Below are 15,731 nucleotides of genomic sequence, written 5' to 3'. Positions count from 1 at the left end.
AGATTTATTCCACTAAATTTAACTTAGACCAACATCGACTCTCGTGACATGATCTCGTCGTCAATTTGGACGAATAAATGTATCAGTTGTTGTTTTTATAATCAACAGAATGTTTGTACACATATGAAATCACTTCTACGCAGCCCAAGTCAATTGAATAACACTTAGGATATTATGTTAAAGAATTAACTCCTGTCTTCAAATGATTTCAAATTCATCCAGACAGAGATACTAATATCAATTATAGGTATTTACTTTTCAGCTGATGTCAGTATAAATAATTCATTGACAACGTTGAAGAGGTGCCTATCGTCGACCTTTGACTCTGTTGACTGGGTGCTAAGGTCATTTTTGAAGTTGCTGTATAATATGCAGATACCTACTGCTGTCAGAAATATTTAATGATCACCGATTACATTTTGGAAGTAGGATCAAAATTCTTGAGCACTTAACGATGGCGGATCTTCAATTAATTGATCTCAAAATCAGTACTATTGACGTGATGAGTTTATTATTACTTATATGTGAGTGGCGTTCCAGGCTATCTCGACCTGGCCCTGACGATAACCAATTTATTTTTAATTTTGTGTTTCTCAAGTACGTTGTATGTCGTTACAAACAAACACGTTTTACAAATTTTGGGTTTTTAAACATAATTACTTTTCCAGGAATCGCTCGATTAGCAAGATCGCTGTTAATCACCAAAAATTTTCATAAAAATTACATAACAAATTCTTTGAACCACAAGCATTCTGAGCCTAGAGCAAACTAGAGCGTGCACTTAGTTTTAAACAGAAAAGTAGATCAATATTGATAAGAAAAAAAAAAATTGAATTCAAAAATTTGAAAGGGCAAATACAGATCAGCATTGGAGCAAAAATCTCGAGCGTTTGGATTTTACGGTATATTTGCAAATCCCGATGAATATTTTCTTCCTGCTAGTCTTTTTTCTAGTTTATTCTATTTATTTATTGGAATGTGTTATTTTTAATTGATTGTCTCGTATCTCACACACTGTATGCACGCTCATCTTTGCTTCGGTCTCACAGTATTTGTTATCTCCACAAAGAATTAGTAGAGAGCCTATTTGTTGAAAACCCAAATCGGTGCTTTCTGTAATAATCGACGACATGCTAACAGTAAAGCAACATGTAATGTATGTGTTGAGAAAATTGCAACTTGCGTCTTCAGCTGAAACATGAATTCTGGTGAGTGATTACAAGGGGGAGGGGGGAGGTGTTGACAGAAAATTCTCTCTGCTCGAGTTACCCGGAATGTACACTGCCTGCATAACTTATCCGCATTGTCGTGTTAGTTGAAAGGGTTTAGGTATATCTTTGAGGAGGTCTGGTTGACCTTGGTATGTTAACTAATTAAGTTTACGAACTACTATGCACTCTACGACTGTTCATACAGCATACCGATATCCGTGCGACGGTGGTAGCGACATCATCGGCGAAAGGTATGATTGTCGGCCGATTTGATTTGAGTTAACGTGAGAGAAAAAGACGAGCAACCCGTAACACAATGTCCGTCTCTCTCGTTCTCGAGCTACGATAGGCTCGATGTATGGCAGTTCGCGTTCCAGTCAGAAAAGCATTCGGTGACTGGGCTGAAATTTGATAACGTTGCATTATTCATATGAGAACATCGGGACATTTGTTAAACTTATTTTCATCACGTTTTCCGTGCACTCCGCACGGCAAACGATAAACATGGAAGTAAAAAAAATACAAGTGAAAGATGAAAGTAAGCTAGGAATTAACATTTCAAAATATTCGCGAGAAGCGTACACGTTTATTGCTAGATTTAAACACGTTACTATGTATTTATCTCTGGAACTTTGCCCACAGGTAAATATCTAGTAAAAACTGACCTTGATAACATTAGTTGAAGCATAGAGGATACAGTCTCAAGTCATCGGCGATTCCTTCAACACGTGCCAAGATTATTCCATCCGACCGGCCAGATTTGTAATTTAAATTGTGAATATTTGTGAGTGAACTATACGTTTTATACCCAGTAAATATAACTTTTACTCGCCTAGTCGAGAATTTTTATACCCCGTTTAAGACTTTAAGCACTACGAAATATTCAAACGAACTTTTGACACAAAGTAAATAAACACAGTAAATTCATAACAGTACACGTAGCTCGTGCCGTATGATAAAAATAATATGAAATCTGCGATACTGCGGTATAAGATACGTTCAACAGTTATTCGAAAAAACTCACATGTCCAGGGACAGATAAATTGAACGGTTACAAAATGACCTTTCGTCGGAAGGGCGATGAGATCAATGTCAGATCCCTGGCCGTGACTAACGGACTCATTCAAGAAATTAATTATTATGAACAGGTGTCAGACGATAACGTGTATTATCCGAATGATTACAATCTGACACCATGATGTTTTATTGTCGGTACGCCTAACCGCTTTGAAAATTAATGGTATTTTACCGATTAGTGATCATTCGCCGAGCGACGCTACCCCCGTCTTGGTTTCGTTCATTTACTATTTATCGGTCTGAAAAGTGACAACTTTGTGATCTTCTAGCATAATTATCAGGCGCGCGAATTTTGTTAAAAGTAATGATCTTCTAGCGCACTGTACTTCGTGATATCGCAGTTTGAGAAATCGAACATTACTCTTCTAATTTCTCTTGTCGCTCGCAGTCTAAGAAATGTCTCATGTCGACTCCAGTGAAGATGATATTGGGCTTCAGACACCAAGATTTCTCAGGCGAAGTTCCCGGTACAGTCGCAGCACTCCAGGTAACATATTTTGAATTTGGAACTGGTAAGAGCAGGAAAATGGTTCGGTGTTCGTCGTTACGTTAACACTAAAACTACCGAAATTAAGACGAAGCTATTGCTACCAAAGCCAGGTGACTGGTCCGGTAGCTCTGGAGTTGAATACGTATACCTATGCACCAAAATATCTGCAGGAACACCCCCCTCGTCAGCTGGAAGTTCTGCCGCGATTGTGGGTCCTATTTCCCAAGAAGGACTGCAAGTATGGAGTCAACTCCCAGAAGCAATTAAATTGGATCCTAGTTTAGCGGCATTTCGTCGGGAATACGAAAAGGTCTATCATAATTCGTTGAAAAAGTACGTAAAAAGTATGAGTATTTTTGCGAAGTTTTTTAATGAACAAAAGTGTTCAACTTCAACGCATTCGAAATTTATTGCACGAGTTTTCGTCGCTACAGCAAAATGATTACCGAGATTACTCTAAGTCTTCACGCTGTTACAATAATACCTAGACTGATCAGACTCCTATCATCTAAATTGCAGCGATAACGGCACGGCGAAAATGGATTATTTGACAGTGAACATGGCAATGGGATCCCAGCATTCCCACAAGCAGTAAGATTCTTTGATCAATTGATCACAAGAATGTAATATGATAACGATAAATAATTTTAGTCATCTGCAACTACAAGCACACCTGAATTTATCCATTTTTTAGCAAGCCCGTACCAACGGAAGAAGATACTATTAAAGATGGGATAGACAGCCACAGTCACGAGTCCCAGCCAAAACCAGCTTATCGGTATATTAAATTGGTACTGCTGGTAGCGTGCTGGTGTTTGTTCACTGTAAGTTTCAAAGATATTCCATTAGGCTATAGAATGTTCTTCCATCACTTGCGATTATCGCATTAAAAGGTTTAATCTTCATGATTTCAGTTCATTCTGATGACCAAACGAGAAAAGGAAGGAACAATGCACCAAATTTCGGTCCAAGTGGATCAAATTCGAAGTATCCTTTTCGGCGGAAAAGACTTCAATGAATTAGAATCACATGGAAGAACATCAGTTTCTAATCTTGTATGTGGTTGAATGTCATCCAATTTTCTTGATTTTCGAGTAATATTATTCTTGGATATGAAGGTCATAAACAAAAAACACTTTTTCTCGATTTTCACTTGACTCCGAATTCAGGTTATTTGATACTCGAGCATCCGACGCAACGTCAAGTCGCCGTGACCCTGGAAGGTGCACTATTGCCACCTGTATATGCTAATTTAACGACGAACTATCTAACAGTGTGGCTGGAACTTTTGCACCCTGGTTTCAAAAGCAATCGAACATACGAAAACATAAAATTTATTAAAGTACGTCGAACGACTCAAATTTCGATCAATTCATTATGTTTCGTACTCTGAAATAAGTTGCAATTTGCAGAACATAAGTGAACCTTGGGTGTTGCCGTTGGTCTCCGAGGAATTGATAGATATAGTACCGGATCAAAGACAACAGAAGGTTTTCGAATTGGACGATTTAGAAATTGGGTATGTACTACAATTTCACTACTCTGTTTCTGATCCAACCCGATTCACAACGGAGTAAAAATACCCAATAGCAACATTGTGATATTAATTTGCTTTCTATTGCAAAGTCGAGTAAATTGGTAAATCGGTGAGGAAAGTCAGTACTGATTTTCAGGAGTTTGTCGAAAAGTCTCATCAGGATGAAGTTGAAAACAAACTTACAATCCAGCCTTCCGGTCGCCATGGGTTATGATCTTTCACCTATAAATATGGAGGATGGAATTATTTATGCGGCTGTTGTACTGCTCGGATTATACATTTTGATCATATTTGAGGTAAGAACTTCGGGCATTGAAAATTATAACTTTGTAATTATTTACAAGATATGCTCTGCTTCAGGTGGTTCACAGAGCATTAGCAGCAATGTTGGCATCAACAATGTCAGTAGCAATTTTGGCAGCATTGAATGAGGTAATTACCATCATTTCTGATACGCATTACAGATGCACACAGGGTTTTGAACACGTGCAATGTTCAGTTCATTCATTGTACTTCCATTATTTCCAACTAGCGACCAACAATGGCGGAATTGATCTCTTGGATAGATATCGAGACTTTGTTGCTGCTGTTCTCAATGATGATGTTGGTTGCAATAATTTCAGAGACGGGAATATTCGATTATCTCGCCGTCTTTGCATATAAGGTGAGTATTTTACAAAAAATACAATTCGAAACAAATAAGACCCTCAAAATACAGCTACCTACTGGCTGTTCCAATTCTACTATTTCATGACACTTAGTCTAGCCTATAACCTCGGTCATGTTACTGTAACGATTAATGTGAGAGGAGCTACGTTATATCCGAATGTCTCTTTTCAGATAACCGGTGGAAGAGTCTGGCCTCTAATTCATACGCTGTGCATATTTACCGCTCTGATATCATCATTTTTGGATAACGTAACGACAGTCCTTTTGATGACGCCAGTCACTATCCGGTTATGTGAGGTCATGGAACTGAACCCAGTGCCAATTCTCATGTCAATGATCGTCTATTCCAATATAGGCGGTGCTATCACTCCTGTCGGGGATCCACCAAACGTTATCATCGCCTCGAATCGTCACGTCATCAAAGCCGTAAGTCATACGGGTCATTCAAATCATCACCAGAAATTTGTTTTGGAAGTTTGATGTGGATTGGGTCAGGGAGTGAAGTTGTGACATTAAAAAATGTTCACCAAGGCTTCAAGGATTGACACTGCTTGCCCATATAGCACCTACCGTACTAATTGAAATCGTGTGTATAAAATGAATAATATGTACTTGCATAGTTTAATTTTCAATGATAATTTCTAGGGCGTTGACTTTGGTACCTTCACTCTGCACATGGGAATCGGCGTCATATTCGTTTGCATAGTCCTACACTTTCAGCTGAGATTCATGTTTCGGGATATGTCCCTTCTCAGATTCGACGAGCCTCAAGACGTGATGGTTGGTAAAAAATTCTCTCAAGTAAAACACAAATGTGCAAACATATAAAACTGATTTCTATCTTTTAGGAACTTAGACACGAAATAGCAATTTGGCAAAGAGCAGCTGCCAGCTTGTCGAGCTACAGCAAAGACGAAGATTTGGTGCGTGGTACGCTGACCAAAAAAGTACACCGACTTGAGACCGAATTAAGAAAGAAACTGATGACGGGGAGCGTCGCTATAGAAAATTACAAGGCCAATCTAGAGGAACTGCAAGAGAAGGTATGAAAGAAACCCTGCAACCACAGAAAGATTCATCGAATTACGTACTAATTTACGCGCGTTCGATTAACCTCTGATTTTCAGTATCCAATCCGAGACAAATGGCTGTTGGCAAAGTGTGGATGCACCATGGTTTTCGTAATCGTCTTATTCTTCCTGCACAGTATACCGAATTTAAATCTCTCCCTCGGCTGGACCGCTCTTCTCGGAGTCCTGCTGCTACTGGTTTTAGCCGACAAAAAGGATCTGGACGGTTTTCTAGCTCGCGTCGAGTGGAGTACTTTAATCTTCTTCGCTGCTTTATTTATCCTAATGGAGGTGAATCGAATTGCTAGAGACGTGAACGAGTAGTGGACTACATCGAATTCGGTCGACTAATAACAGGACGAATTTATCCAACGCAGGCTCTCTCTCGGCTCGGATTCATTGATTGGATAGGGAAACAGACGGAAGGAGTAATTCTGTCCGTAAACCAGGACTCTCAATTAGCTGTGGCAATTCTACTCATCCTTTGGGTTTCCGCATTGGCAAGCGCCTTCGTCGACAACATACCGTTGACAACGATGATGATACGCATTGCTACCAACCTGGCACACAATCCGGAACTGGGGCTCCCTCTACAGCCACTCGTCTGGGCGTTAGCCTTCGGGGCATGCCTGGGAGGTAAGCGACTCTTCATCATCTGGTATCTGACCTATCGCGACGATTTATCAGGTTGATCTCAGTTTCAATACTGTTAAAGGATTGCGCGCATGCCGCACGAGGTTGCCAGTTTGTCTGGCGGTCGTCTAGTTGAATTTACAGATACGGTGTTTGCAGGGAACGGAACTTTGATTGGAGCCAGTGCTAATGTAGTTTGTGCTGGCGTGGCTGAGCAGCACGGATATCGTATTACCTTCATGCAGTTTTTCAAGTGAGTTTTCCACCCTCGATCACTACTACTACTACTACTACTACTCCATTCGAGTAAACTGCCGATCGAACTCCTCGTACTTATACGTTTGACTTCCAGGGTGGGCTTTCCTATCATGTTAACAACTACCACAGTCACCATGGTGTATCTCCTGATAGCTCACGTCGCGTTCAGTTGGAACGGAGAAACCTTGTGACAGTCTCTCGGTGAAGAAACCTGATGTTTCTTCATATTTCAAATATATTTACAAAAATAGATGAATATATGAACCATTTACACATTAATTGTATCATTCGGTTTTACAATTATACGTTTCACTTTTTACTTTCATATGTATGTACGTTTATATTATGGGTATACACTCGAATATCATTGCATTTATTTTTACTTAATTACCGTTAAACGATAGGAAAAATAGCACTTTATAATGTGTTACCTATTCATGTATTAATTAAAATAAATCACGAGTCGAAAAAAATCACCTGATGCCTGTAATATTTTGAAATCATTGTAACGGCAATCGGTAACCACTGGACACTCCGCGGGTAAGATCTCGGCGAGCAAAGCCATTGGAGAAACTCGTTATCAACTCTGGAGTTGTGGTTTCATCAAAGACAAAAAACCGAGTTATCGACGCGAAAGCTCGCTCGCCACTGGTAGAAATCAGCACCGGTCACTGGGGCCATCTACCACAATATTGCGATTGCTGACCAATATTTAGGGTGTGGAATGATTTAAGCGAATGAATTTGCTCAAGGTGAATGAAAGTTAAAATTTCTACGAGCTGTAAATCTTCTTACTTATAATCCGGCGATCTCTCGGCACGTTCATCTCGCTTAAGTCATGCAAAGTAAACGTGGTTTACGAAATAACTGTATACTGCATAAAGAAATTAGCATTATACGATATACCGCGAACATCTGTAGCTTGATAGACCATAGCGTATGTCTGTTGGGATGATCATGTGCATAAAATTACGAAGCCTATTAATGTTCTTCTGCCTTTTTTCCATCCATTTCTCATTATCGTCTTGACGCATGAATGAGTTCATTCGTGACTTTTCTCGACCCATACCGAGAGTGCTAATAAATTACAAACACTGTTGCGAGACTTATTATTTTATCAGCAGCAACAATGTGAACTATTAATCATTTCAATACAGATGAATGATAGACAGATTCATGACGATCCTTCACATACCTGGGAACGAACGTAGAATGTTATTCTCATCGAGAATTATCGCTGACCAGTTACACAATTCAATTCGATTCAAAGCTTCTGACGATTTCATTATGAAATCGAATTCATAAAATACGTCAGAAGCGGTAGAGCTTTGATTATTTACTGTCCTCGGATGAATGATACAATAAAAACGAGCCACCGAATCTAGGTTAAAAAGGAAACAGGGTGCTTATTTTTTCTCAAGTGTATTCGGAGGAAGTATATGAAAGTTGGACTAGTACACTAAGCAATTAGAGGTAACGCGGTACAGAACTTGAATAAGAGAAAAAGCTAGATCCTGCCAAATAATGTTTCGACCTTTAGTTTTCGCACGTAAAACTTTCTAAGGAAAGATCATACGTGCGTAAGAGCTAGAAATATGCAAGCTATGAAATCCAAGAGTTACGTACAGCTTGAGGTAAACATATTACAGTAAGGCGCAGTCACGACACCTAATTGGTTTCGTATCATTGTGTAAAATCGTTTCGATAAAAACAGTGACGATAAAAGGGAAAAAACTGAATATCATCTTTCAATCGATAACAGCCTAATGACATCCAGTAAAGTTGACAATGATTGCCAACGGGTTAAAGGACAGGCATCAAGCCTCGAGACTCGAGTATGTTCTACATCGAAACTCGATGAGAGAGTAAATTCTCAAGGACCTTTATCGGTATTCTTATCGAATATCTTCCGAGGCTTAGTTATACAGCCCGCAGCCTTGGTCCACAGAGGATTAGAGGAAAACCATAAAATTGCCAATCTGCATGTTTCTGTACCAATGTGCCTTACAGTCTTCTCAGGCCTTATTTTTCCAATATATACCGATTTCACGGGAAATATTTGTCAGCTCGCCACGAGGCCAAGGTGGCGACTTTCATTCGCCCTGCACGACCAAGCCTTGGATACGTCTTTAAATGGGGGAAATTTTTACACGTGTAGAAGAGGAATGGTGCGACGTTCAGTTGCTGAGGGTTTCATTGATGCGTTATAACGTGTCACGTCTTAGAGATCGGTTTGTTAATTCCAAGATAGTTGTATGCGTTAGTAGATATCATCATAATAATTTATGCAAATAATGGAAAATTCGATCATTCTCGTAAACAGTTCTGATTATTCCCAACATTCCTGCTATGATTTGGTCGAATGCAGATGTAACTAGATATAGATCGAATATCACGAGTGTTAATTCAAAGACGCGTAGTTCGTGACCCCTCGGACCTCCTCGAGAGATGAGGTTTACGTGCGTGAAAGCTGATGAGGGAAAAAATAAATGAAATTAACTGATAGTTGGCGATCGTTGAGAAAAAGTAAAAATTGAGTCGAAGAAGCATCCGATTGCAGGCGGCTGCTGCAGCATTCAGGACGAGTATTTCTTTCGTTCGTTTTTGTGGCATAACTCCGCCGAGCAAAGAACGTATATCTAATCGTCTGCAAAAACAAGTTATTGATGTTTTTGATATGGAATTGAATCCACGCGCATAAATTTCTGAGAAAGAAGGTAAATTACCGGCGTAATTCATCGGAGGATTGGCAGAATGCAAAGCAACTCGCAATTACATTGCAAGGTAGGCATCGTCCTTGCATTCGACTCGCAAGCAGTTGATTTATTATCACCACCATTCACACTTTCGCAGTTATAAGTGGAAATCTGCAGTCACACTGATGATCTGCCAATCAATCATCTGCGATTGTTTATCAAAATTATGGATAAACCCAGCAACGATCGCGGTAAAATCAAGGATCCTCGATCAATCACGTCTCGATCCTAATGGAATCATTCAATGACACAAAGGCGGTGTTTAAGTTTTTACCAAAACGATTTTTCGACTATTATCTAGTCATAGATCGCCGTCGTCGCGTCACCGCAAATGCGTAGCTCGTGTCACAATTACCGACCATTTCCTCGGAGCAAAAAAAGACATCCGAACGAAGTGGTCTGATTACAACTAGCGCTATAGAAAACATATAATAATTTATTATGCAACTCATGTTGCTTGATTGTTATCCGGGGATTTCCCCTGAGCACGACGTCGCGAATCGTACATAAATTTGTAATCAAGCCTTGGCTATAAGTGATACCAACGCATTTCCGTAATCAAGAACATTTGATCAAAATACTCTAGACGTAACGATCATTTATTGCAAAACATTACAGTGATACGCTCACAACAAACAATTCGTTTGGAATTTTATAGTAAGATTACGTAACGACTGATATTACATTTCTCTCTCTATTCTATTTGTCTCTCGCAGCAAACGACCTTTATCTTTATGTTAGGTAAGCCAATAGTTGCTTGAAGATTTCTTTACCTGAACGCGCGAAAAAACCCCTGATTCAGCATATAATTCCCACGAGTTTTCACAAGAACAGGCGGAGAAAATTATACGAATGGGGTTGATCAAAGTGAGTAATTTTCTTTTGAACACGACTTTCAGCTGCGAGTATAAGTGAGTCGTAATAAAAGTATAAAGAATATCAGTAAAGTGAAAGAAGTTAATTCGGCGTTCACCCAGGCGATTACAAAAAAAAATAATAATAATATGGTGCCGAGGAAAGTATTTTGCAAACTTTCATATGCCTTACTTCGTCAAAACAATAACACAAATCATACAAATACGACACTCTGCAGGACCGTAGAGTGTGATATCCTGCTTCGAATCGTTAGTTATAGTCTCTAAAATAAAGTTCTGTATCCTCTGCAGATTTGTCCCAGGCAACGGAAGCGCAATTTCGATACTAAGACGTTTTGAATGAAACAAATAAAAGAAGTAAGAACAACTATTTTTTGACCGTGTTGCCTTATTTTATCCAGTCGCATACTCTCCTTTTATATTATACGTTGTCCTTGAATTGCATGTGGTCCTAATTAATATTTATTCATTTTTACTGTAGATGCTTGATATAGAATGCACAGAATGTCCAATGATGATCTATAGATTCAAGTCGACAAGAGTTTAAATTAAATAATTTGCATGAAGAAGAAAATCTGCATTCCATAAAAGAAATTGAATTCAGAAATATTCCTAGAAACAAGGAATGTTTTCCACGCAATTCCAGATCTCTTAATTTTTCTCACAACTTCTCAGGAACAGATGACAAATAGCTGTACCAAGTAGTAAGGTTAAAAACAACTTTTGTAAGCTCCCGTGAAGTGAAAAGTTTAATTGTTTCTCCGATATATCACACAGGTGGTATGAATTACAGGACACAGTCTGAAAGATTCGATATCCTAGTAGATTTTTTTTTCCATCCGCGGTGTTTGCGAGGTGTGTCTTAAATATAACGATACAGAGTCGTTGCGAGGAACTCTCGTTTTTTTCATAATCTGAGACGGCGAAAGTTTCGAAATCTGCTTCTGATCTACCCAACATTTCATGCTATTCACTTTTGCCGGTTCTCATTATCGCAAAAATCTAAGTAAAAAATCTGCCAACCCGTCGAACGCCGAGATGAGTGCCAAAAAGAAAGTCATTCGCGTCCGCCGCATCTCGTTATCAACTTCTTGAGTAGAAACTCAATCGGGTGAAATTCGACCGCAGGAGTGAAGATGAACTGAAAACCCGGCACTGCAGTTTTCGACGAGTTAATTTAATACCTGCGCATCTTCATCCGCCTCTTCGTATCATCTCGCTGCTGTGAAACGCGAGGCGAGTTAAGGGGTAACATCGCTGTAAAAACCTATAAAATGCACCTATTTTTTGTATGGAAGAAAAGGTGATAAGATTATAATATTTGAGGAAGTTATAAGGCATATATTTAAGTATAATGTAAAAAGTTATTAGCAAAAAATATTCAAAAATGGGGACACTGGAGTCATTCTCGCAGACATACGGCACGCAGTGTAATTGGTGAAAATTTGAATTTGGAAAAAAAACTCACATAATTTGCATATTAATAACTATTTATTACCAAGTAATTGCCCTTTCTTTGGTCGAAAATTGAATAGTTTCATTCAAATACTCGCGAATTCCATAAAAATCAATATTTTCAAAGTCCCTTGGGTATTTTTCTAGCTAGACATAGACATAGACATGTATATTAAGTAATTTATTGCTAATATTTGTCGATAGTAATTTTTTGTATTATACTTAAATATATGCTTAATAACTTCCTTAAACATTATTATCCTATTACCTTTTTTCCATCCAAAAAAAGCGGTCAAAAAGCGCTTTTCTTTTGTTTTCGCAGTGGCGTTATACGCAGCTGGGACCATAACAGGGGGAGGCGTGACGACAACTTAGTTGCAATAAAAAAAATGTGGGATCCTTTGAGCACGCGGAGGTGTCCAGAGTCGACCTTTTCCAAAGTCGTGAGTTCATTGTGCAGAGAAGAAAGGTTCCATCGGTGAAGAGCATGTCTGCAAATTGCGTCGAAGCAACGTCCATGCCAGCGAATCGACCACACCGTTTTGCATTGACAAATATCCTGCATCGCGTAACAACTCGATTCATATATCTATGTTTAAACGGTCGTTGATTTGCGCTGATACGTAGGCGCAGAGGATGCCGTGAAAGTACGATGGTGGAACTATAACCTTCGCGTTACTGCAACTTACGAGATAATAATTCAAGGATTGTTGAAACTTAACCTCTTCGACTTTCGGCGTTAATTCGCAAAAGTATCTCGAATAGTCTGGGTGTGTTACCCTATCATTAAACCTGTATCCCGGCACGTAGATTCCCACCAATTTACCGCAGGAGGGAGGCAAGAAAACTAGACTCTTACGAAAGTTCAAAAAAGTACGAAGACCCGTTGACTTTAAGCCGTAATGACAGTCAGCCAGATGCGCGAAGCTGTGTCGACCATACATTGAACGAGTAGGTACATCGCGTTCCTGCTGAAAAAATGAGATAAAAATTATAAAGTTTTGCCCGAAGCGGAAGAGAAATTTTTTATCAGGCACGTGATGCAACACGTTCTCGCACGGATACCGCAGTCCAATTCACAAGCATAATACACGATCGCTTAAATTGGTTGTACAGCCGTTCAATAATTGATCACTTTGGGTAAAAGTCCGACACATACATATTTTTTTACTTTCTTTTATCGAAATTAATGAACCGTTGAACAAGCAACGGTTCAAACCCCCCAATTTTTCTTATAGCTGCTTCGGCGCACCTCAGGCCAACTCAAAGAAGAAAAAGAAAAAAAAAACAGTCCACTGCAGGGAAAAAAATGTAATGTAGATTTTGCATCTGTTGTGGTGAATATATGGACAGCACTTTTTTGGAGTTAAATCTACGTCAATTGTGGTAGATCTACCTAAGCGTATTGTAACTCTTACTACCTATTGGTTTTGCAACTCTTATTATCGGATTTGTAAATCTTGCCACAATTGCTGTAGATTTAACTCGAAAAAAGCGCTGTCCATATGTTCATTACGGTAGATGTAAAATCGACAATATTTTTTCCCCGTGTACATTTGCGGTGCAGCATTATTTATATTTTAATCGACTTGATTCCACCGTGTAGGTAAGTTAAAGAGTGGGCAGCTTACAGCTTGCTACAAGATATGGTTCTTTGACACTTCGAAGGACAATTTGGTAAAATGTGCAGGGTTAAATAATGTATGCCCTCGGTATAAAGTTACGGCCCAACAGAAAAGTCAGGGTCTGCTTGCAGCCAGCAAAAAACCCACACCGTTTGAACGATGGTCAACTTCATCCAGGCGGGTATTGAATCACATTGTGAATCATACCTTGCATCACTCAAATCGCGAGGTTTCGTTTAGAAATGTGAAATTTTCATTACTCTCCGATAGCTTACGGCTGCAGAATCTAATTGCCAAGGTAATATGCAATTAAGGAGAGAGAGAAAGAGAAAGAACGAAAAAGTTATCGTTAACGAATGTTCGTCTAATTGCAATTTTAATCTCAGAGTGTGTTTCAAGGAATCTCTCGATGTACCTCCGTGTTCCCGTGTGCTTACATTGGTATAACCACAACGCACGCATCTCATTAATTAATATTCTTGGAGGGATTAATTCGCGAACAAATCGGCCAACCTACGCTGTTACTTCAAGGTGGATGTGTTTCGCTTCCTCAGTTTTTATACACATTTGGCAATAACAAAGACCGGTTAATGACCGAACGCAGAGGGGGATTCACGTGAGTTTTTGCTAATAGACGATGAGTGATCCTAAACATGAAATTCTCATACCGGACGCTTTCGGAGCTTGTCGTCAACCGATGTGCGGCAATTGATCCGATTCCATTTTAATGTCGCTATTAAATGCCGTTGAGTCAGATTTCTGGGCAATAACACAAGCGCGTTCCAAAACTCGAGTCGTGGGATGCTTACGACTTCTTTTCAACCACGTTATTATCATAACGTGAAGTCATTTTTCCATCGGGCAATAATTATGTCGGCAAACTGAAACGGATAAATCTCCGCATGTTGTTCTCTGTGGTGTGAAATTTTCCATTGTGGTAGAGATTTCGAGCCGTGTGGCTCTTTTACGGTCTTGAGTTCGTGAAATTTATTTTTTCTACACTTTCTTGTATCACGAAATCATTATTTTTCCATTCGCATTACGCATCTCCCAAGGATTCATGGTCTTCCATTGCGGTTTCTCTGATTGCACAAAAACCAGAAATAACCAGTGATATCTCAGTGCGTATAATGTGCCGAAAAAACAAGCCTCTACGTTCCGAATCATATTCGCAACATTCCATGACACAATTTCTTGCTTCTTGTTTTAAACAGGCAAATTTTTCGCAAGTCAAGTAGCAAGAAAAATATTACTATTGAGACGTAAAAATTACTTCCTTATTCATCTTATGCACCATAACTGCACTATGCCCGCCTGCTGTGGTTGGCAAAGCCGTCCTTGGTCAGTTAAACAGTGAATAAAAAACTTGAATGCTCCTGGAATATTTTGTTGTTTTTTTCCTTGTGCATTGCGTTTCGCTAGCTTTCTTCCTCCCTTGCCCTCTGTATGCTGGGTGAGGTAATGTTTATTTTTGTCTGGGTAGAAATTCACGAAGGGTAAGTTCAAATGACGCTGGGGAATTCTCTAAGGCTAAGGTTCAAATAATCAGTGAGAAAATGGAATTAATAACGAGGGTGTTGTTGCAGTATGTTTTATACCAGGCAATAGACACAAGGATGGAGCAGAAACGCTACGGACACGGAAGAAGAATATTAATGTTGAAAGAGAAAAAATGCTTCCTGATTATTCATCTGATGCGCCATAATTGCAGTATACTCGCCAGGTATATTTGTCAAACCCGTCCTGGCTCATTGTCAGTCTCAGTGAAACAGCGTATAAAAAACTTGCGCGCCCTTGACAAATTTTTTTGCTGTCTTTTTCCCCTCGTTCACTGTTTTTCTCTACCTCTCTCTATCTCCCTTACCCTCCGTTTTGTTAGCTAAGCTAATACTTATTTTTCTCTGGGTAGGAATTCATGGAGGCTAATTTCAAATGAGGCTGGGGTCTTCGAGGCTTGATTGTGAGGTTTAAATTGTCAGCGTACTTCCTGTGCGAAATTTTGTGAAATAAAAATTTGAACATCGACGTGACGAATGACTCTAAAAAGTAACAACTTTATACATCTGAGATGATCT

General features: G+C 39.3%; 1 protein-coding gene across 1 annotated transcript; it reads left to right on the top strand.

Moving 5' to 3' along the window:
• The first annotated feature begins 1,858 nt into the window (after nucleotides 1-1,858).
• Nucleotides 1,859-7,270, top strand: LOC124180490 (P protein-like). The gene is made up of 18 exons (XM_046566086.1): nucleotides 1,859-1,995; nucleotides 2,677-2,775; nucleotides 2,949-3,111; nucleotides 3,298-3,369; nucleotides 3,473-3,602; nucleotides 3,693-3,765; nucleotides 3,948-4,120; nucleotides 4,191-4,297; nucleotides 4,452-4,611; nucleotides 4,676-4,747; nucleotides 4,848-4,979; nucleotides 5,156-5,410; nucleotides 5,630-5,764; nucleotides 5,833-6,027; nucleotides 6,112-6,345; nucleotides 6,432-6,690; nucleotides 6,847-6,940; nucleotides 7,040-7,270. Exons 2-18 carry the CDS (start codon nucleotides 2,685-2,687, stop codon nucleotides 7,134-7,136), a joined length of 2,442 nt encoding a protein of 813 aa, XP_046422042.1. The 5' UTR covers nucleotides 1,859-1,995; nucleotides 2,677-2,684; the 3' UTR covers nucleotides 7,137-7,270.
• Nucleotides 7,271-15,731: the final 8,461 nt, after the last annotated feature.

The sequence above is a fragment of the Neodiprion fabricii genome, chromosome 4, assembly GCF_021155785.1.
Source record: "Neodiprion fabricii isolate iyNeoFabr1 chromosome 4, iyNeoFabr1.1, whole genome shotgun sequence".
Taxonomy (NCBI): domain Eukaryota; kingdom Metazoa; phylum Arthropoda; class Insecta; order Hymenoptera; family Diprionidae; genus Neodiprion; species Neodiprion fabricii.
This window is presented reverse-complemented; position numbering and strand designations above follow the sequence as displayed.